At 41.5% G+C, this 21,753-nt stretch overlaps 2 protein-coding genes across 2 annotated transcripts; one reads left to right on the plus strand and one right to left on the minus strand.

The window, feature by feature from the left end:
- Window positions 1-10,956: 10,956 nt before the first annotated feature.
- Window positions 10,957-12,757, minus strand: c12h3orf38 (chromosome 12 C3orf38 homolog). The gene is made up of 4 exons (XM_068746704.1): window positions 12,623-12,757; window positions 12,127-12,302; window positions 11,791-12,011; window positions 10,957-11,551 (listed from the first exon to the last, which is right to left on the minus strand). Exons 1-4 carry the CDS (start codon window positions 12,747-12,749, stop codon window positions 11,155-11,157), a joined length of 921 nt encoding a protein of 306 aa, XP_068602805.1. The 5' UTR covers window positions 12,750-12,757; the 3' UTR covers window positions 10,957-11,154.
- A 663-nt stretch (window positions 12,758-13,420) lies between these two features.
- On the plus strand, window positions 13,421-20,230 carry zgc:152951 (uncharacterized protein LOC569013 homolog). Its single transcript, XM_068746230.1, has 11 exons — window positions 13,421-13,529; window positions 14,637-14,879; window positions 14,955-15,072; window positions 15,712-15,864; window positions 16,055-16,249; window positions 17,178-17,251; window positions 17,416-17,613; window positions 17,897-18,034; window positions 18,137-18,226; window positions 19,584-19,727; window positions 19,980-20,230. The coding sequence occupies exons 2-11, from the start codon at window positions 14,640-14,642 to the stop codon at window positions 20,106-20,108; spliced, it is 1,479 nt and encodes a 492-aa protein (XP_068602331.1). The 5' UTR covers window positions 13,421-13,529; window positions 14,637-14,639; the 3' UTR covers window positions 20,109-20,230.
- Window positions 20,231-21,753: the final 1,523 nt, after the last annotated feature.

The raw sequence follows: 21,753 nt of genomic DNA on the forward strand, positions 1-21,753 counted from the left end.
GTAATGCAATACAAACAACCCTTATCATTACGTCAATATTTTTCTTATGCTTTTGGCTCTGCTGGACTCAGTGGAATTCAAATGAAGGAATAATGACAAAGTTGGGATCAGATTTAAAATAGATTGAGCTACATTTATATATATATTTAAAAAAAAGTACAAGTAAAATTGCAAGTAAAATTGTGGCAGACTTTAGCCAGCAGAAACATTGTCGCTCAGTTATTCTATATCGCCTTTATCTGCTATGGCTGACAGTAAGCACTCAAATCTAATAATCATTGTTCAATAATGGTTCCAGAGTGCAGTGTCAAATAATAAGTGGTGTCAATGATCCAGCAGTGTGTTTACACAGCATAATGAAAGAAAGCATCAGAGAAATTGCTTCAGAGAAACTACATCACTGAATTCTGACCTTCTTTGTATCTCCCTTCATTTCACAGCAGCTCACTGTCTCTTAAAGAGCACTCTGAAAGCCTCAGGCACCGGGCTGTGTGTTATTAAAAGAATATACACTTAAATTGAATCCCATCAATAGTACTAAACTGCAGGCGCTGTATAAAATGTCAATCAGCGTCCTTGAGAGGATGGCCAATCGACTGCTGCTGTAATAAGCTGATTTGCTCCTTCACTTTATTAGAGTCTCAGGATTTATCGAGGCAGGAAGGACAGTCGACTTTATTTCAGACAAATCAAAAGAAAAAGAAAAACCTTTAAAACGTGTCCTCTTTTCTACAAGTATTATTTTAAAGGGCTTCCGAGTCAGATCGGATATCTTTTCTTTCAATAACCAACAGCAAACATTCACACATTTCTGTTTATTTTTTGGAAATGTATTTTGAAATTATACCTGTAACACATTTAATTTTTTTTAATTATCTCTACCAAGATGGTCATGTTTTGTTTTCCCTGGTATCTTTATGTTGCTTTGTTTATTTGATTATGGCTACAATTACACCAAAACTCACTTTTTAATGGGTCTGGGGGGGTGCTTTTTCACTGACTTTAATAATTTGAAATGAGGCTTTATTAGGCTCAATTAATCAGTGGAATTTCGATTAAAGTCTCATTTAAGTAAAACAATTTTTTTGTCTTGGTGGAGTTATGTATAATTAAAATTATTTTATTATTTGCTGAAATTGTTTGTGAATATTTTACAAAATGAAAATGACATTCAGGGTGTTTTTTTTAAATCATGTAAAAAAAAATATAGTTTATAAGTTTATCCACCATGTTCTCTCATCCTTAAGGAAACACCCACTTCAAATATTTACATTTGTCATATTTATAGCCGGTGATGGTCAAAGTTTGTGTTACATTTAAATACACATAATGAAGCAAGAGCTAATTATAAATCAAATAAAATAATCTGTGTAAAAAGGTATCGTAAAAAATGTGTAGGGACTAGGACCTTTTAGCCAAAGCACATTTGTTCTGATAGTTTCAGAAAAACTGTGGCTTTGGTATTATTTGCTGTGGTTTATTCAGATCACTAGAGTCATTCCTGAAGTGTCTGTTTACACCTTTTACACGAGTAAGAATGTATTCCTGAAAGTTCAGTTACAGTAAGCGATAACACGAAGTTAACCCGATCCTTTATTGAAACAAGGTTTGACTGATGGGTGTCATTTCAGGCAATTTGGGTGGTGTTTAGTTTAATGGAGGAAGCGATCCAAATACCTCAAGCTGTTTCAATTATTGCTTTACAACACGGCAACCGCCCAGAGAAAATGAAGATGGATGACCCAACTTTGGAAAACATTCCTTGGTCAAAGGTCACCCATCACCTCACATGCAGTCTCTGACGCTCCCAAACCATAATCCGCACATGACGCTGGACTCAACACAAGCACAATCCTGTAAAAGCCAATGCTGGAAACCTCAAAGAATATTATACAATAACACAGCAGTGAACGGAAACAGAAAGGAAATATGCAATGAACAGTTCAAGTTCTTCTGTTTGCCCCAAAGTCAAGAGGAAGTTTATTTATTGAAGGGGAAGTAAACAAAAGAACTGCAATCCATTTGTTTGTAATGCAGTCATTATCATCACCATTAACGCTAGTGCTCCAGAAATGAGATCTCACAGTCATCTTGCCAAGTATTATCTGAGCATTACTTTATAATCTATTGCAGGCCAAGGTGACATGTGCAGGCCTGTTCATCGCTCCTCCTTGACACATAGAAGTCATTCATAGCAGGAGCTGCAGAAGTTTGTTGCCAAGGACTTAAAATTGACTGTGACTCTTGGATAGTGCTGGTGAGACAGCTGCATCTGTCAAGCAGCAAAACTCCTCGCGAAGGTTTATGAAATGGTTTGGTTTTAAAATAAGTATATGTTAGAAGTTCTGTAACGTACGCGATGTCAGTGAAGTGTCTTTCATTAGTAAGGCTCACCCCTGATTTTCCCCTGGGACATGAGCAGAAGTCTCATGTCTCCGATACTATATCATCTGCTGCTATCACAGCTGCCTAACGATAAACGTGAATATGAGTTGTTGCACAGATAACCTATAGTATAGGATTGTTTACCTGATTAGGATGGGCTGTGCAGTGTCCTTTAATTTTCTAGGAAGGGACATGCTGCTAGAAACATACAGAAGGCAACCAAACTTACTCTCCTGCTGCCGCTTTGCTTTCTTTATTTGTCCCCTTGTTCCCGTCATTTTTCTCCATGACCCTCGCTAAATGCAGTACAAACAATTACCGTCTCAAGTCTGATGATATGAAGTCCAGAAATGTTCCACTGAGTGCAATTCTATGCTCAAAATGGCTGTGATATTGCTGTAATTTCCTGGCTTTTAGCAAAGTGCTTCATATTTACAGTGCACGTTCTTGTCTCAATGAATAAATATATTGCTCATTTCTGTGTGACGTTACTGTTGTTGACTATAATTGCGCTTTGCAGTAGCTACGCTGTGGAGGATGGATAGTGACATTACAAAGAGCAGCTCGTAGGTAGTGAGCAGAGTTAGAACATTGTCCGAAGTTGTCTCTGTTTGGAAAGGCGAGGGCGCCGCACTTCTATGCAGGCTCTGTTTTTTTATGCAGGAAAGAGGAGACTTATAAAGTATTTCTTAATGGCCGAAGCATCGCATTTTCCATTGTGGCTCCACACACAAAAGATAAAGCTAAATAATTCATACACTGCATTCGTACTGGGGTGTATCGCTCTATGAAACGGTTGGTTTATTCTCAAAACCGGCTAAAATTGTCTTGTCAGCACAGCCGGCTTGGACCATAAAGTGCTTACGTTTGCTCATATAGTGCCACCCGGCTGGGCTCCTTCCCCTACGTGCACAAAACAAACGCTCTCTCGTGTGTCAGTTCATCATCGCAAATGCTCCTCTATCGCAGGAATGAGACACACATCATGGGCTGCTTGAGTTATGGCCCATCCTTTGAATCCAGAGATCCAAGTATCCCATTTCATGCAATGGCTGGCTAGTCAGTGGGAAAAAAAACAAAAATCAAAATGTAGAGTGTTTTGCTGACACATCTGCAGCGGGATACCATGCTGCCAACTGGCAGCCATGACGATGATGACATATTGACAGAATCTCCGCAAGGACACTCTTAGTTCCGTCGCTTTCCCGCGATTCGAGCAGGGGGTTTCTGCGTTGGGGTTTCACTGGGGGAAATCTAGATGAGGTTGATGACACCTATGGGCCTCTCGCGTGAGGATGGATGAGGACATTTGGTTGTCAGCAGTGAGGACACCTGGGATACTCCAGGCATAGTCTCACAAGGTTTAAATGTAGCCTTCCTCACTTGCATTCCTCATCTTATTGGTTGTTTTCAAAGGCCGGGATCGGGGAGTTTTTGAGTTTCTATAATTTTATTTATTTGGAAAATATATATATTTTTTTAGCTATCGATTGCTGCTAATGTGAAAAAAGTGCTTTTTCTCTGAACTCTAGCATCTTCAGCAAATCGGGTTGTTGTTGTTTTTTTCTTTCAGCGGAGTTGGGTGCTCGAAGAAGTGCCAAGAGAGCTACTTTAGATGATTGGGATGAACATATAACAACCCGATGTGAGACAGTCATCGATTTCACTGTCTTTCTTTACCTGTCTTTGTTCTTGAAGCCCTTCAGGACATCAGTCTGGCATCCCACAAAAAAAAAAAACAACAGAATGCAATAGGGGGCAAGCAATCCACAGGCCAGTCCACAGGGTTCTCTATCAATCAATATGACCTTCTGTGAGAGCGCTGGTTTTTCCCTTTGTCTTTGCCTTCAGCTTCAAGCATTTTCAGCAGACTGCACTGCCCACTGGGTAATGTAGGCCTTTAGCACCCACAGAGCTGAGCCAATCTGTGCTCGTTATCTGCTAACCTTGAGACAATATGGCAATGGGTTAACATGATGCTCAGAGGTTCTTTCGCATGTCTGCAGCGATCAGCACAGGAGTGCAGTATACTTCCAAGTCACTATCATGACATTGAATCGTTGAGCCACTCCTCCGTGAGCCATTAAAGCCTGGCTTGAGGAAATCTCAGGAAGAGGGTGAAGGAACAAATGAATTTAATAAACGACTACAGCCACCTTGGGAATTCCAGTCCGGAATGTTTTCATTTTCTCCGACCGAGGAATGGTTTGCTAATTGGGTTACACGGCCCTCAGTGAGGAAGTTTCAAGCTTCAGGGGTTTTTATTTGTGCCTGGTCGTCAAATCACAGTCCGGCGCAGTCGTCCTCTGGGTGATGCCCCCATGAGGCCCTTTAAGGTACAGCTGTCTAATGAGTCAGTCCAGAAGCCCGGAGTTCCCAGACAATCTCAGGGACTGAGGCGAGAGGGTGACAGAAGTCAAGAGGCCACACAGCTCGATATTATTGGAGGTTTTTACGGCTCCTCGGGTCAGCGTGGCAGTTAGCGGGGAGAGGTAGCAGCCACATTGAGGACATCACTTCCTACTTTAAAAGAACACAACTGCACATGCTGATGGAACTGCATTGTGGATTGTGCACCTTGTGGACATCTGTATAAAGGGAAAAACACATGCACTTCCATTCTGTTTTATTATTGTCAAATATACACATGGATATATTTAAAACCCATCCACCAGGGGTGCACAAGTGTGCACTCCGATTGGAGTGTCCATGTTTCCTCTACGTCTGTGCGGGTTCCCTCTGGGCTCTTTGGCTTCCTCCCACTATACAAACATGGAATATTGGTGAAGCGGTGTCTCTAAATTGACCGTAGGTGTGAATGTGAGTGTGAACTTCTGTTTCTCCTTTTATGTAAGCCTGTAATGATCTGGCGAGTCATCCAGGGTGTACTCCGCATCCTGCCCAAACTCAAATGGGGTCGGCTCCAGCACCCCATCCGCCCCCTAAACCCGCCAACAACTCTACTCCACACAAGATGAACAGTTACAGAGAATCCCTAAATAAACATGTGGTCTGAAGATGCAATTTATTTTACATTAGCTCATTTGGCGGCTCATTGGTTTATTACATAGGTCAGATTTGTCTGATTTTACCAGATGTGATCCACCTGCTGCGATGAGGACTTATGGCCAGTATATCAAAACTGACTTCTCGCCCCTGTTTTACATCGAGAGACCAACCGAAGCAGAGAGAAGACGTAGCTCACAGCTGCTAATGAAACAAGCAAACACTGAGGACACAGAGGATGGATTGGTCACGAGAAAATGACAACATGAAATTCACGAGCTTTGTAAATAGACAGTCTGTGCATACTGATTCTGTCAGACTCAAAGGCAAGCAGTGCGCAATGTATCAATTAAATTATATGAATTCAAAAATAAAACATTAAACTTAACTAACATTGGTTATTCTCTCTATATGCCTCCCTCTTATACTAAATCATAATAGCAATATTATAAGAATATATATTAATAAGAAAAACTACAGCAAGACAAAGTACCGGTAGGTGTTTTATGGATACTGACAGGTTCATATTGAACAGGAAATGCAAGGTTGTGCCCAAACAAATATATGTTCATGCCTGTCGATGCATGCGTGTGGGAAGGAGTGTGTCTCTCTGTGTGTGTGTGTAGGTGTGTGTGTGTGTGTGTGTGTGTGTCTAAAAGCAGCTATGGTGGTGGTAACGTCCTGGGGAATTGAAATTAATGAGTGTAATCAGAAGCTAACAGTGATCCAGGCAAGGGCAATTAATACACGCGAGGCGAGCAGAGCTGCCGGGTTCCTCGGGCAAAGCGTGGCTGGAACCTCAGAGATGGAGGATTAAGATGCAACCACAGACCAACTCCACAGCTCTTCCACACAGAGCGGATGTCCACAGAGGAAGAGGAGCCGGGATCAGCCCACGTCCACCAACTGGTCAACTACAAGCTCACAACGTTTTTTTTTTTAAATACTGTGCAGCGGAAAGACAAAGGAACGTTAAGAGATCAAATAAAGGGTAAGGGGAGAAGGAAATGTGTGTTAGGAACACGTTATCCTGAGTGCAACATGCTTGGCTACATGCAGTCCTTCTCGGATACATATTTGCTTTGGTATAAATCACCACATTGGCTCCAGCTGCCTTCAGAAATCACTCCACTTGATGTTTTCCTTAATCGACACTGAACAGGAACGTCCACCGCCCAGGATCTTTTCACTCAGCCCTCGCCTCGTTGCCTTGAATAGCGCTGATTCCTCCAGCAGTTTTGCATTTTCACTGTTTACATGAGATAATGATGCATGTGCAAGGATACACCAGCAAGCCAGAATAAGGGGCTGATATGAGCTTTGACGAATGCCTCGCTGGTCCAAGCCTGCTTGGGGTGAAATGGAAAAACGATGCGGGTTCAGGCATCAGGGAATGTAATGGAGAGACGTGTGCAATAGAGGCAAATTGTGACGCATGCAGAACATAAAGAGCTCAAGCACATACTCAGACATGGTTTAAAGGTCTTGTGAAGTCAAGCAAACATTAAGGCAAAAGTGCTTTTATAGATACCACAAAGGCAAGGCCTTTAAAGTGTAAATGTTATTATTTTTGCTCGCTTATCGAAGTAGAACATTCCAGGAACATTTCCATTACTTGTGTGCAAGAACTGAACAGACAAAATATTTTTACTCATTTGTTACCAAAGACAAATAAAAGTAGGGATGCTCAAAAACATAAATATGAGGATAGTTATCCTATTAATAATAATTACATGGCAGTGCAACAATTGAAATTTGATTTAAAACCTTGTTAGATGAAAAACACAAAGACAAAATGAAATCCTCCCAGAGTATAAGGTTGAAGAATTGTAGATTGTGGGTTTAACACCATTGCCAAACACTGGCGACCTTATTGCCCCCCTCCCTGCACGAGTTATGTGGTTGTTTCTGTTCAGTTTCAGCGAGCACCGGTTTATGAAACACTGCTATGGAGGGCAAGTCCTACAAAAACGACAGAGGAACTCCGTCAAACTTGATTGAAATCTCCTTTAATATGTTTTGTCAGCAGGAGAACTATCATTGCCTATTGATTGATTCCCTGACCATTCCATAAATCGTGTCCTTTATTGTCCACAGAGTGCAGATTGCAGAGAGTATTGTGTTAACGCCATCTCTGACACCTTCATGTGCTACTGATAAATTACTGACACTTCAATACCTTGTGAAATACGCGCTCCTGTGTCTATGAGAGGCAACAGTTTAACGCGCCTCTCTTTTAGAACCTCATTACTGTAATGGAAGACAATTCAAACTCGAAAAATTTACAGTTTGCCTCATGGCTGTGGCCAGATAGAAATTGCCCAGTAACATCAGCTCACTCATATTGCTCCTAGGAAGTGATGAGTTTCCTCATGTAATAGTGCTAAAAGGATTTTACCCACTCTTCTCTTGGCCAGGGATCAAAATCTCTTTTCTCTATATGATGTAGCTTGCCTGCCCCCTTCTGGCCTCTTATTGCCCAATAAGGTCATTTCCTATTGAACCGTTGATGACGGAGAAGAAATATTAAGGCATTGTTTTCAAGATGAATATGTTTAAATCAAAATCATGTCGCCATGGAATAAATATGGATGTCCCTGCATGCATGAAAACTCTGAGTGAAGCGAGCCCCCACTTTCTGACTTACTGCTAAAGATGTAAAGATGCATATGAAGCCATCAAAAATGACAAACAGCCATAGCATGAGGTGTTTAATAAAGTATCTTTGAAAGCTAATGAGGATTTCTCTACGAGCAAACTTAACTTCCAATCAGTCAAAATCAATGTGTGGAAGCAATTATAGACAATTACAGTAAGACACCATTGTTCCCCACCCGTAAGCTATTTTTCAAAGAGTCAATGCGTCTAGGATTTAGCATGTTTCTTTATGAGAAACACACTTTCCTTTTAGAGGAGGGGAAAGAAAAAGAAAAAAAAGACTCAGTGAAAACCATCACCAGACGCGTATATATATATAAAAATTAAACGTGCGTCAGAGCTGTGCATGTGGCCAAACCGCTTATTAAAATGCAGAGAAGCCAAGTGCCATAAAGACAGAAGGCAAACAGCTTGTTATTATTCTTTCTGAGAGGTGAACAGGCTAAGATCAATGACTGCAGTGGTTTCCTCACACCACAACTATGGCCCAGTAAAGCACAAAGGGCCATGTGGCTCCGACCCATTCAGTCACAGATATTAACTATTCCAGGGCCTTTGAAAACAGCTGCCAAGAATAATTTCCCACATGTACAATTTCAAAACAAAACCACAATCATACAAGCACAATCTGCGCCCCACCAAAACCCAGTCCGGCCTAACTATGGCGACAGAGTAGAATCAATGGAAAATACTCAATTTGGAGCTTGTGAAATGTAATGTAGGATTCATTTGATAGTTTGGTCTAATTATTAGGGAAGTTAAAAAAGTTAAAAATACCAGTGAGAAAAGCTGTATTTCTTTGTGTTGAAGGAATATGCTACCCCCCCTCCCCACCCCCCACCCCACCCCGCCTGGTATGCTGGAACATAATGATCTTCTTACTTTCTAAGTCTTACCCTCATCATCATGTCCTCATGATTTTTTATATGTGTCCTCTAATACAAATGAAGATGAAACATTTTCAGCTGTCCAGAATGGATGTGCCAGTAAAATAAAGAAATGTCATGTATTCAAGAGGTCGTCTTCCTGACCAGTTTTTTTTTTCCCCTTTCCCTCCGCTTTAAATGTCTTGAGGCTGCACTGCTTATACAGTGGCTCTGAGGGAAAGACAGGAGGCAGAGATGAAGATGCTGAGGTTCTCCTTGTGAGTGACCAGGTTGGATAGGATGTGTGGTTACCCCTCAAGGGACAAGCCGAAAGTACAGCAGTAGTAAATGTCTTGAATTCAGGAGGCATAATTCCAGAATGGTGTGTAGACCAGACATGGGCAAACCACGGCCCGTTATGCTTTTCAATACGGCCCGCCGAACTTGTCCAATTACCAAAAAATTCAAAATCTTGACTTTCATTTTGTCCCTGCAACACCTGTATTTCACCAGCAGATGGCGCACTGACCATCGGTGGCGTGTAGCGTATTGCTCTGCTTTTAGTTTCGTTTCCCCCATTGCTGGCGTCCCGTCCCGTCACAAGACCCTGAAACCGCACCGCAGGAGCTGCAGTTGGAACTGATCGATCTTCAGTCCGACTCCGCCTTGAAGGATAAGTTCAAGTCTCTTAACATGAATGACTTTTATGCCTCACTTAACGAAGCCACGTTTCCAAACCTCCGGAGGACGGCACAGAAGGTGCTGGTGCTGTTTGGCTCGACCTATGTGTGTGAGCAGACGTTCAGCGTCATGATCAATAAATCCCGTTCTTTTAATGAAGTGCGCATTTATGCACAGCAGTGGAACAACAATGAGTGCAGCAGGAATGATTGAGATTTAGTATTTCGTGTTTTGATATGTTTTGAATGTTGAAAGTGATAATCTTTTTTCAATAAATGTTGATTTCTTTAACTTTACGCCTTCAAGTGAAATTTATTAAAAACAGATGCAATCACCAGGTTTGATAGATCACAGTGTCAGTGCTATTTTAATCTATTTACATTTCTCCTCACACTGTTGTTCTATTTTAATCTATTTACATTTCTCCTCACACTGCTGTGCCAAAATATGTGTAAATGCCGCATCTTGCATATTCATTGAGACAAACGTACTACCTGGATAAAGGCTATTTTGCACATTTGAAAGACGCAGTCCTTCGTACACACTGTTAGTAAATCGGGTTGTACATTTATCTGTGTGTGTTTACTGTGCTATGAGGTTTGCACACTACACGCAGTGCTTTAGTATATCTGGGCCAAACACTCATCCAAATGTTCCTGGCCCGGCCCCTCTGTCAAAATTTCAAACCCAATGTGGCCCGCACGTCAAAAAGTTTGCCCACCCCTGGTGTAGACTGTCAGCAACGATATTATCAAACACACACACAAATTATTTGAGCTGCTCTGAAATGAAATAAAAAAAAATGTTTTGCCTTTAAAAACTTCCTTTATACATTTTGAGCTTCATTTACAAACCTACCAGGCTTTGTGAGTAATGTGTGTCTTTATCCTATGCTAGGATATGAGGGGTGGAAAATATAAAATAAAAAATACTTATAAAATGAGTGTTTTTATGAAAATCCCAAATACACAATCTGATGAACTCAGAAAACAGCTACGACTTTGTAAGAGAGAAAAGGTGAAATGATCAACACTTTCCGGCTGAGATTGGTCATTTTCTTTGGCCTTCAGTGCAGCGTCAGTCAATGGGAGGGGCTCACTACGCTATCACAACAAGGGATCTGGAATCCATATGAACATGTAATTCAAAGTAATCCTTGTTGTGTTTCGGTTCAGGCAGAAAAACACTACAATCCACAATGCACATTGTGTACCAAACTTCACCGTGTCCCTGGATAAAGAGAACACACAACACAATAAGCTGCAGTTCGAATTATTTAAAATAAAATTTATTTAGAGACGAACACACAGACGCAGTCTGTCGTGACTAAGTTTTTATTTTTTAGCACATGCGTGTAATATAATTTTTTTATTTTATATGATACATATTTACAAAAGCACACTCATATTGAAAAGTATAAAGCTGCGACACACAAGAAACAGGATGCATAAGAAAACACATAAAAAATGTGCTTTCCATTAAATTGCCTTGGCAAACATGTTTGGGCAAGTTAAATGAGCGAGGAGATGCTCAGAACAATGTTCACTGGGAAAACCCTTTAAAAGAAAGTGCCATCAACTGTAGAGCAGCCGCAAGCCAGTTCCAGTTGTAAGTCAGTTGAGTTGTAACTCAAGGCAGGTGCCGCCACCTCTGTTCCACCCAGAGCATCCTGCCCTCTAATCTTCAGATTGACAAACTTGATCTTCCAGCTGTTGTTCTCTAATGGAGAGCTGATGAGCCCAAAGATCTGTTCAAAAATGCCCAGACAGGCTCCGTCCCTGTGAATGGTCCCAGCTACAGACACCATTACCAGGCCATGGGTGGACACGAGGGCTTTCAGGCCATGAGGCTCCAGGGTAGGACTGAGGAGGAGCCGTTCCTCCCTGGCCAGAGCCAGGAGACGGAGATTCACCGTTTCTGCACCATCAAACTCTTCCATTTGGTCACTTCCAGTTCTGAGAAAAAGAGACACATTTCTATCATCGTGATTCAGCATTTGATGTTTGAATTTGAACGTGATGAGTACATTTACATTTTTTATCTGAGCATTAAAGGATTTTTTGTTGAAACAGTTTATTCCGTGGAACAGGCTGCAACATATTTCCCCATTCTTGTGGTGAACAATGAGACGCGAATACACAGGACCGATCCAGTATCTTGTTTTCAGTTACTTTAGAGTTAATGGCTCACTCACCTGGAGAGGAGGCGCATCTTCACATCTGGCCAGAAGTGTTGTGGTCCCCAGTTCTCAGGCTGCTTGCCCAGTGAAGGGTTCTGACTGTTTAACACACGGAAGAACCACTGGCAGAACTGCTGACCAAGAACCTGTGCATCAAAGCCCGCCTCCGCCTTCACGTTTGCTGAATCCGACTCCGTGTCATCCATCTCTGGTTGAACTTCTGCATCAAACACAGCCTGAAAGAAACATGCCAGAGTTGTTGTGCGACGAGTACTTTCCAGCTCAGGCGTTACCTCACCAACACCAACACGGATATCAAAACATTTACAGAGAAGGGCCTCTTGTGCCTACCTTCCCAGGCGACCATAGATCCAGGGCCCTTTTAACCAGCTGGTGTTTCTCACTGTTTGAAGGCATCACCACACCCTCTTCTGCCAGGTATTTGAAAATGAGGTCTCGGTGAACTTTCTTCCTTTTTAGGAGCTCCTCAGCATTTTTAGTGAAGGAGAGAATCGTCTCCGTTGCCTCTACATAAACAAATAAAACATTTGGTGACAAAATATTTTGAGCATTTTGCTATCTGATAAATATGTTCTTTCGACAAAAGAAACGCAGACAATTTGCAGTTCATTTTGTTTATCCTGCTTTCAACGCCGTTTAAGTTTCAGAATTAGCTCATACAGCCCCCTCGTCTGCTTCGATTGAATAATTCGAGAACGTTTCAAACATGCACTGCCGTATTTGGCTCTAATAATAATTTGCTAAACTTCCTGACACACGAGAAAGTATGTATTAATGTAACATTTAATTATGCTAACTTCTAACGTGACACACATCGGAGGTATACCTGTAATATTTTCCACAAGTATTAATTTATTCGTAACTGTATCGCAAAGTGACAGTAAATCAACTTCAGACAATAAATTCAGAATTTTTCCAAATCCAACCCGCTGTCGATCTGAAAGTCCCGACATCCTCCAATCCCCCAAAACAAGTCCGCCATTTGTGTCCTACGACGAAACGTTCCGTGGCGAAACTAGTAAATGTGTTCCGCAGTTGGAGATGCCTTCCAGGTTATAGGATATATCTAAATCTGTAATTTAGCGTGAGAGAACAGCCAACAACTCAATTCCATGTCTTTATTTTCTGATGTTCCTTTTTGGTGGTTACATGTAGAAGAAACTTCGCATCTTTCTTTGATGTAAAAACTTAAAATAATGTTATACTAAGAGCTAGAATGTTGCCAGTCATCACCAATATTTGCAACAACTATTATGTTCCATCTTGTTTTATTTGGGGGGGAGTGGGGGTAATAATTCAAACACTATTTACCTCAAAAAACATAAAAAAAAAAATGCAAATAGTATTCACTGAAAGTTCGAATTCAGGCAAACTCATTGGTGAAGAAAGTATATTTTAAGACAATAGGTTAATAATACTCGTAAATGTTAAGCAGTTTAGGTCTTTCACTGATGCTGTAAAATATATAATTTGGGTTGTAATGATCATAAATAACATTAAATAATGGATATCATGGAACGAAATTTAGTTTACGAGGGGTACTTTAAGGCATCGTAAAGCGAGAACGCTAATGTGACGTGGCTTCTGCGTTGAAGGGAGCTATCGCTGCAGGAGGGACGTTTACCTCAGTCGGTGTAAACCGAGCGCAAAAATGTACCGGTAATTTTCAGGGCTCCGGGAAACATTTGCACGATTTAGGGTACACCAAATTGAGGTTATTATTCCGCGGAAAGGTAACGTATCTATGTCAACATTGGCTGCATCCTGGTATAGCCTGTTAACGCTATTCTCCTATTGAGCGTTACCTTGCGCGTTTATGTTGCTATCCAACTTTAAGGTGTTACTTGTTTAAAAAAACAATAACGGAAGCACAACTGTGTTGGAAACTGTACCAAACATCAGATCACATAACGAGCTGTTCGCTAAGTGGCATCGATAAAACAAACATTGAGGAACTGTTAGCCTGAAGTTGCGACAGAAGCAGGAAACGGTAACTTCTATCCGAAGCAGGGCGACGTTGTCACGTCGTAATGTACACGTACACGTCGTAATGTACACATACACGTCGTAATGTACACATACAGGTCGTAATGTACACATACAGGTCGTAATGTACACGTACACGTCGTAATGTACACATACAGGTCGTAATGTACACGTACACGTCGTAATGTACACATACACGTCGTAATGTACACATACACGTCGTAATGTACACATACACGTCGTAATGTACACATACACGTCGTAATGTACACATACAGGTCGTAATGTACACGTACACGTCGTAATGTACACATACACGTCGTAATGTACACATACACGTCGTAATGTACACATACAGGTCGTAATGTACACATACACGTCGTAATGTACTGGCTTGACCTCAAAACCAGGAAGTCGAGTCAGTTTAATGTTGTCTAAACAGGAAGCTCTGCACAATAGGGTTCTAAAAAAAAACACTCATTTATATTAGTAAAGTGGACTTTGGAACGCCGCGGTAATCATTTACTCAGAGGTTCTACTCTTAATTATATATCTGTGCTTTTTGGGTTTGTCTAAGAGGCCATTACGATACGCTAATGACCTCCTTTGTATGTACATCAATGAAAAATAAATAAATAGAACGTGTCTTCTTGATTACTATAATATTGTCCAAACTATTTAGAGGATTGTCTCCTACATAAATGAAGAGGAATATGTGATACACAGAACATTCAATTACTCACAGTATTCATCGTGCTAAGTAGGAACATATTGTAATACTACACTGAGCGCTGCATGATTACTCTACCAGTCATCTCTCGATTGTTTACTCTCCTATCTTTCTATTGTTGCAGCAGATGGAGACGTCTGAGAGAAGTTCCTCGGGTCGGGTGACGGTCTATTCCATTCAGGGCTGCCCTCACTGCATGCAGGCCAACGCCACCCTTGGGCGTTTGGGAGTATCGGTATGTGATGTGGATATGGGGAGGCATCCAGAGCTGAGAGCCAGGGTGAAAGCGCTAACGGGACGCAGCACAGTCCCTCAGATCTTCTTCAACAGCGTGCATGTCGGGGGCAACGATGACCTGCAGAAGCTGGTGAGGAGCGCAAACGGTACGAAAAAAGGTTTGCTTTATTCAAACGTGTGTGTTGGATCGCTTTAATCTCTTCAGGCTCCCGAGGAGCTTCAGTGGTTGGTGAATATGGTCAAAGAAGAACCTCTTCCAGAGGATGCTCCACCTCTTCCAGAGGAGAACCAATCAGAGGCTACGGGCAGAGAGACAGATGGAGGTGAGGAATTTATCGGTCGGAGAACAAGTACACTTTTATTTATTTATTTAAATCACAATGCTGCTATTAAATAAAGGATCAGGCACTGAAGAAGACCTGGATGGACATGCCATCCTTAATACCTTAACTTAAGTTAATACTAAATTGTATTGTACAGAACTCTGTCTTTGGTGTGAATTAATTGCTTAATGTTAAAAGTATCTATTTGAAAATAGACCCTTTAATATGAGCTGACTGAAGAACTATAGTGAGCAACACGTGGACATGGTGGTATTTTTAGCGTCATTCTATCAGATTACATGTGTATGTGATTAAGAACTTAAGTACATATTATTTAAAAATGTATTTCATTTGTGTTTTCTGCTCGACATTCTTGATCATTCCTTTTGAGTTTTAAGATGCTGCCATTGTCGATTCCAGAAGAAAACAAAAAACACATTTACAAAATAAAATGAAGTTGCTTCAGTAAGACACGAGTAGTTTTATTGTGGCATACAGAGCCAGAATACAGTATCCAAATATTTAACTGGTACTCTATATAAACAATGTAATTAAAATGATTCCATATGTGGGCATGAACATGTGTGTTTCTGTATGTTTGTTTGTACATTTGTGGCTTGGCACATTCCTGCCTCACAGAGTTTATGTGTGAGAGAGATGAGTTGGCGGACCTGGTAGAGGACATCAAACATGCCAGCCTGATTGACAGTCATAGGAGGGGATTGATAGTGTACAAAAAGAGCTTCTCAGGTGATCAGCTGGTTGACTGGCTGCAGACAGAGAAGGGAATGGGTAAGTACGACTGCTGACCTGCAGTAAAACAGGCTTTCAGTGTTGCGTCTCTTAAATTTCATATTGAGTTTGTTTTTTTTTTAAAAACCCAACCTGGAAAGTTATGAAATTATCTCAGTGTCCAGATTCACTAAAAGTAAATTCAAAGCGTGACCTTCAAAACCATTGACTGTGGCCATATTTGTGCCAGGTAGAACTGTGGCCTGCAATACTGGCCAAGCTTTGTTGCAGAAGAAGTACATGGTCAGGGTGCATGGCTCGGGGCAGCGGGATGGCACTTTTGGAACAGGGAAAGACAACATGGGGACACTGTACAGGCTGCTGCAGGATGACCCTAATTCAGCCCTGAACACGGGCCAAACTGCAGTCTGCGCCCCCATCGAGGGTACGTAAAGCGCCTGGCTCTGGGGCAGAAGCACGCAGCACCACAGGTTCACTGACTGCTGTTCTAACACCTCTCCTGTCTTTGGGGCTGGCTTGGGATCATTTTAGGTGTGTGAGAGTTGTGTGTTCTGTCAGTGGGGATGAGAGCTGAAGGAAGGATTAATGATATATCTTATAATGATAAAAGATATCGCTCCACCTCTTACGTGATGGCTCTGATGCAGCGCAGGCACGGAAGTCGAATCCCGACGAGGAGATGCATGTAGAAATGTACTCATAATGGATTTAGTGTTAAATGCAGCCCAGTCATTCTGTTCTACAGTTTATCATTAAGCGGTGAAAGCAGAGAGAACCTGAAGAAATTCCAGCATTGAAATATTTGAGTCCTATTTCAAAAGCATGTTCTGCTTTTCTGTGGGTTTATTGTCTTTTGATGGTGGAACTTGCCCGGCTCCTATTGCACACCTCAAGAGGGTAACTAACAAGCTAATCCTCGTGTTGCAACACGGGATTAAAATCGCTGCTTCGGTGTTTTTTCCTCTGGAGTTTATCTGCACTGCTCCCCCCCCCCCCCCATGTCGTGTTTGCTAATCTCTTTTGTACAACATCAAGATTAACATGGTGTTTATGCAGTTTGTTTGTTTTTACGTGAATTTAATTTAGAGCTGCTTATGATGCTGTTTACACTTCATGGTTATGTAACAGCAGGTGACGCCTCCCAAAATGTCGCCGACAGCACTGATAGTATTTTAAACTCTGACTATGAAGTGTGCTGGTTTTACATGGACTGTGACTTTCAAAGCCCAAAGTTCTGGGGCTGTGCTAACCCGGTTTTCTTTCAGATATTAGTTTGTTGCGTCTCGTGCATGTATCAAACATTTGCCATCCCTCTCTCTCTCTCTCTCTCTCTCTCTCCCTTTGTCACACAGCTGCTGACATCTCTCTGCTTCTACGGGAGATGATTCTGAAATTGTTTTCCGAGCATCTCTCTGCTGACGGCAAGGTAATGTCCTTATTCTACCCTGTGTCTCCTGATCGGTACATTCGTTTGCTTGTTAGCATGACATTAGCACGGAGAATCCAGACAATAGACAGACGTGAGCGGCTCTGCAGTTACTCTCCCCCTGTTCTGTTTCTGTTCTGTATGTATTGCCACTGCTCCAACAGTCTGTGGACTACAAAAGCATGTCTGTGAACCCCGACTTCGAGCGCTACTGTGAGCTGGCTGTTCAGCTGCAGAGGGTGGAGCTGCTCTCACTGAGCCGGGATGAGAAGCTGGCCTTCTTCATTAACATCTACAATGCCTTGGTCATCCATGGAAACCTCCGCCTGGGGTTCCCCACTAACATGTGGCAAAGATACAAAGTAAGATCTGGAACATACAACGGCTATGCATTTAGAAAACCCCTCATGTCTCAAGTTTTACCTGTGGAGTTTCCTCACAGGTGAATCTAGAACTCCTCAGCCAAGCAATGGCACGTCCTGATATTTGTATGTGTTGAACTGCTTCAGGAGATGCATAGGAAGGAAACATGAGTGGCCACGTTATCTTAGAACATCAAGAATGTTTATTCTAGCTCACACAGACTTTAAAAGGACATTGCATGGAGAAAAAAATAAAGCGACTTGCTTCTTTCCTATTTTGTAGTTCTTCAATTATGTCAGCTACCTGATTGGAGGAGAGGTCTTCACATTACAAGACATTGAGAACGGGGTTCTAAGAGGGAACAGAAAAGGTATCGCACAGCTTTTGAAGCCCTTCTCCAAAACAGACCCGCGACTGCAAGTATGCAGACATGCAGTAACATCACTGAACATACAGTGTCTCCAATTTCTATATGAAATGGCTCCTTCAATACTGAATGTCATTTCCCATCATGACCACTAGGTGGCTCTTCCTGATGCCGAGCCCCTCATACACTTTGCCTTGAACTGTGGGGCAAAGGGTTGCCCACCAATTAACACATACACTCCACAGGTAAGTAGAAGGACATTAAATATGTTTATCTCTTGTGTGATGGGGTCGGTGTCTCACCACTGCAAAGGTCTCGGTGTCTTTCTTTTTACTAAACTAGTGAATTTAGTGAAGTTATTCCCAATAAATGATACAATATTGAATTTTACTGTGACATGGATGAATGGATTAGGAAAGCATTTAGAGTGAAGTTAGGCTTCAGTATTCATGCCACTATATTAGTTTTTTGAAGGTAGGAGGTAAATATAAGTGACTGTGAGGTCTTACTTGTCAATGCTTTAAGTGTTGAAAATTAATAAATAAACTAAAAATATGTCAATTATTCTTTGTGACTTTAAAATGATCTAGATGATTTATGACCTGCTCAATTATAACAGCAAAATGTAATTACTAATTATTAATGTGAAAGGTTTGGGGATTTATATTCATTCATTGTATGACATATCTGATACATACCGTATTGGCCCGAATATAACACGACCCCGGATATAATACGACCCCCTCTTTTTCAAGACTCAAGTTTGAGAAAATACTTTTTGAACACCAATTTCAATTTTTATACAGAAAATAATTACAGTACATCTGAAACAAATGATTATAACAATAAATTCGAGAGAAAAAGCATGTTATTTTGCCACATTCAAATCATGCAAAAACTGTCTCACATCTTAATATCTGAACATTTAAATATGTGAACTAAAGCGCAATCACATTTGTAAATGAATGGCTTCTGGTTTTTAAAATGTAAATAAACCAATCTACTGATAAAACAACATAATTGCAATAACTGCATTAACCATCAAAGTGAAGTCTAACTGGGGGGGATCGTTGTTCTCCAGCGCCTCCGGGGTTAACTTCCAGACTTCACGCTGGGGACGAAGGCTGAAGCGCAGCACTACAAGATGGACGCCGGCCAGACGTGCTGAATCACTGAAGCTGCTTTATTTTACTTGCACTGTTAAACAAAACTCAGTTTCCTCCTATCGCTCGCATATCTCTGTTGCTGCTCTGCGCGCTCTCTCTTTTTATCTCTCACACACACTCGCTCGCTCCGGCGGGACACGCCCCAGCTGGACGCGCACACACACACACACACACACACGCACACCCACACAGACACATCTCACCACATATGAATCGCAATAAAATAATGATAGGCGTTCGCTTTGGCCTGGGGAGTTCAGTTCACCATTAGTTGTAACGATATCTGGCGCCATCTGGTGTTCAGAATGGGCATAATGTCTAGACCCCGAATATAACACGACCCGACTTTTTCAGCCTAATTTCAATGCAAAAAACACCGTGTTATATTCGGGCCAATACGGTACTAATCACCGGTAAATCAATTCTGTTCGATCAGGACATTGACAGCCAGCTCCGCATAGCAGCAGAGGCCTTCCTGGAGAACGACGATGGCTGCATGGTGGATTGTGGGAAAAGAGAAGTGCGGCTCAGCCAGATATTCAAGTGGTATAAGACCGACTTTGGAGACACTGATGAAAAGGTAGTTTGGATTTTAAAAATGCGTTATGTGCTTCTCGAGTCACAGAAACAGCATTTTCTCGGAACCTTTATGTGCACAGTGGATAAAGATGGTTGCGGAGCTGCAATGCTAATAACTGACTGGCATGATTCACTGTTTCAGACTTGTTTGACAACCATGTACAAGTTTCAGTCGCAAAACACATGAAAATAAATACTCCTATGGATATCACGCAGTGAGTCCAGCCATGAGTCTCTCCGTTTCATCCCGCAGGTACTGAAGTGGGTGGTGGAGCACATGAGCGACTCTCCAAAGAGGACCAGCCTGCAGGGCGTCCTTTCAGCTGGGAAGACCAAAGTCAGCTTCCTCCCTTACGACTGGGGCACAAACAGCGCCCACTGATGATGCACACACACACACACACACACACACAGGTGCAGCAGACATACAGCTGTGTGCACTCACCCCTCTTTGAGGCTGTCCCCCCTTCATGCGGAGCTGCACATGCTTTAAGACTCTTGCTTACAGTTCACAACGCAGATGTTTTTATGCAACATGAGACGGTGAAAACGGGCACCGGACCGTAGAATCATTCTTCCCTTTTAGGTCCCATCCTAGCTTTACAGTCTTATTGTAAGGTCCTACACTCTATCTTTGGAGTTCATTTAAGGCATGTGGGTTTTATATTCAAATTTGATATGTTTTAAGTAGTAAGAAAGAGCCTGTTTTAAAAAAAAGCCTCACAGAAACGGCAGCAGCATCACGTTTAATATGAACTGAGTCGTGCTTGTTAAATGCATTATTGGCACTTCCATTATTAACATCCTATGTAAAAAGCCTTGGTATAGTCATGCAGTCCCAATGTATTTCAGAATAGTGTTTCAGAGAAAGCAGACCACTAATATATTTTATAATAATCCACTAATCCTACAGGAGCTTTTTCTTTACGACTTTTTATGTGGAGCTCGGGAGTCGTAGCTGATAATAACATCCTCTGTTCAATGCAACTCTCTGGCTGTTGAAGGGCCGCTTTTAGTCCGAGCAAATGGGGATGATTACTTGGCTGATCTAGACACTCTTTACAAGCCATATCAAAAGCTGCTGCGCTACAAGCCCACTCATTCATCTTTAGCACATTCTGACTCTCTCATTTCGATGCTATTTTTACCCTGCAGATGGTAACAATTTTATGCTATGAAGCACAGTGATAATCACTGCAGTTTTGAGACTGGAGTTAAAATGGGATGAGTGTTGTACTACAGTGGATATTAATACGCACACAAATCCTTGTGTGGCTATAAAACACCAGATGCCAAGATGTTGAGAAATTAATGAATCCATTTTGTAAACATCTGTGACCAACATGGCAACTTTTCATTGGACAGAGAACATCTCATCAGGTGTCTTCCAGTGGATGGGCAGGTTGGTCTGGGACTGTATCTGTCCTCTTTGTGGACAGCGTCCTTTAGTAAGATCCAGTCCGTTCATTCCTAACTTAATGTGAATCGAAACGATCCAGGTCTTCCATTTGAACTGGGATTACTACTGCTGTGTTTTTACCAAGCTACTTTCATTTAGGATGCACTTTGACACTTTGCATGTTCTGCAGCAGCTTTGAATGCCGTCGAGGCAAATTTGTACTTCACAAAAACTTTCACTGTTGGGCAGATGGGTACTTAGGGCGTGTATGTGGGTAATTTATACCAAGGTATACATATTTTCAATAATTTATCTGTGTGATTAGAGTAAAATATTTTTTCTAAGAAAACAGTACTGTACTTTTTTTTTTTTGTCACTTTCATTGGTCTTCCATTCAACTTGGCCTTAAACATTTGGTGTTATTTATGTAACATTGTCTATAAGTTGTTTTTTTTTAGATGCTTGCATAATTCAAGCATTTTCTTATCTCAAGTAAAACTAAATTGAGAAGCAATATTAGTAACTATCAATGCATTGTGTTGCATGTTCTGTATATTCTTACAATTTCAGATCCTTCAGCACAGCCAATATTCCTCTGCAGACATTTTTATGCGCATTAATTCAGTTA

The sequence above is a fragment of the Brachionichthys hirsutus genome, chromosome 12 (assembly GCF_040956055.1).
Source record: "Brachionichthys hirsutus isolate HB-005 chromosome 12, CSIRO-AGI_Bhir_v1, whole genome shotgun sequence".
NCBI classification, from domain to species: Eukaryota; Metazoa; Chordata; class Actinopteri; order Lophiiformes; family Brachionichthyidae; genus Brachionichthys; species Brachionichthys hirsutus.

Excerpts from the sequence above, each read along its gene's own strand:
- zgc:152951 (XM_068746230.1), top strand. The coding sequence starts at position 14,640 with ATGGAGACGTCTGAGAGAAGTTCCTCGGGTCGGGTGACGGTCTATTCC. Across the intron at positions 15,073-15,711 it reads GGGCAGAGAGACAGATGGAG|AGTTTATGTGTGAGAGAGAT; the intron begins GTGAGGAATTTA and ends CCTGCCTCACAG. Across the intron at positions 15,865-16,054 it reads GCAGACAGAGAAGGGAATGG|GTAGAACTGTGGCCTGCAAT; the intron begins GTAAGTACGACT and ends TATTTGTGCCAG.
- c12h3orf38 (XM_068746704.1), bottom strand. The coding sequence starts at position 12,749 with ATGTCGGGACTTTCAGATCGACAGCGGGTTGGATTTGGAAAAATTCTG. Across the intron at positions 12,303-12,622 it reads ACTTGTGGAAAATATTACAG|AGGCAACGGAGACGATTCTC; the intron begins GTATACCTCCGA and ends TTGTTTATGTAG. Across the intron at positions 11,552-11,790 it reads AAGATGCGCCTCCTCTCCAG|AACTGGAAGTGACCAAATGG; the intron begins GTGAGTGAGCCA and ends TCTTTTTCTCAG.